At 30.0% G+C, this 908-nt stretch overlaps 1 protein-coding gene across 1 annotated transcript; it reads right to left on the reverse strand.

The window, feature by feature from the left end:
- Positions 1 to 475: 475 nt before the first annotated feature.
- On the reverse strand, positions 476 to 679 carry LOC120087950. Its single transcript, XM_039044974.1, has one exon. It carries the CDS (start codon positions 611 to 613, stop codon positions 476 to 478), a length of 138 nt encoding a protein of 45 aa, XP_038900902.1. The 5' UTR covers positions 614 to 679.
- Positions 680 to 908: the final 229 nt, after the last annotated feature.

Here is a 908-nt window from a genome sequence, read left to right on the forward strand (position 1 = left end):
TCACAACCAATCGAAATAGCTTTTAAACAATCTCAAAATATATTTTTAAACAATTTTTGTCAAAAGAATTTAAAAAAGAAAGAAATTTTTTTAAAATATTTTTTTGTTTAGTCCATCTAATTAAACAAACCGTTAACTTTTATTTTACTAATGTTTGATTCAAACTTCAATACATTTCAATTAATATTTTCATATATCTATGAGTTTAGTATGAATACAAGATTGAATCAATATCTCCATTATATTATTAAAAGTAATTCATGATATACATTGGCACTAAAAATAGCTTTTATTAAAAGTTATATCAAACCCATAAAAATATGGAAATATGTAGATAGAAAATTAATAGTGTAGTTTTAGATTACTAATAATAAATAGATAGAGAAAGAAAAAGAAAAATAATTAAAATAATTAAAAGGAGGCAATTTATTTATGATAAAATATAGAAAATTGACATAATTCGTCCATATTCTGATTATTTTCCGCCCTTCTGAGATGCATGAAGATCTTGGAAGTAACCTCTTGCATTGCTCTCAAATCCTTCCCGTGAGATATGAGCAGCTCCTCCACTTCCCGGAGCAACCATTGTTCCACTACCACATGCTGCTCCCATTTCCACCGCCGCCACCTCCTCCGCCACTACTTTTTCCGCCTCCACCGCCACTACTTTTGCCACCACCGCCGCCAGCCATCAGATAGGATTTCAAAGAAGATTTTCTGATTTATGAAGAAGAAATTAGTATGAAGGTAATGTTGGAGTGAAGGGAATGTACACAAGATTGGAGTATTTATACATAGAATGTAGGGTGCCATGTAAATTAAAAGGGCCAGAAACTGATTACTTGAAAATTGGAATATTAATTAATATATTTTAATTAAATTACGTTCACAAATTTCAATTTTCATGG

This window comes from Benincasa hispida, chromosome 10 (genome assembly GCF_009727055.1).
Source record: "Benincasa hispida cultivar B227 chromosome 10, ASM972705v1, whole genome shotgun sequence".
Lineage (NCBI taxonomy): Eukaryota > Viridiplantae > Streptophyta > Magnoliopsida > Cucurbitales > Cucurbitaceae > Benincasa > Benincasa hispida.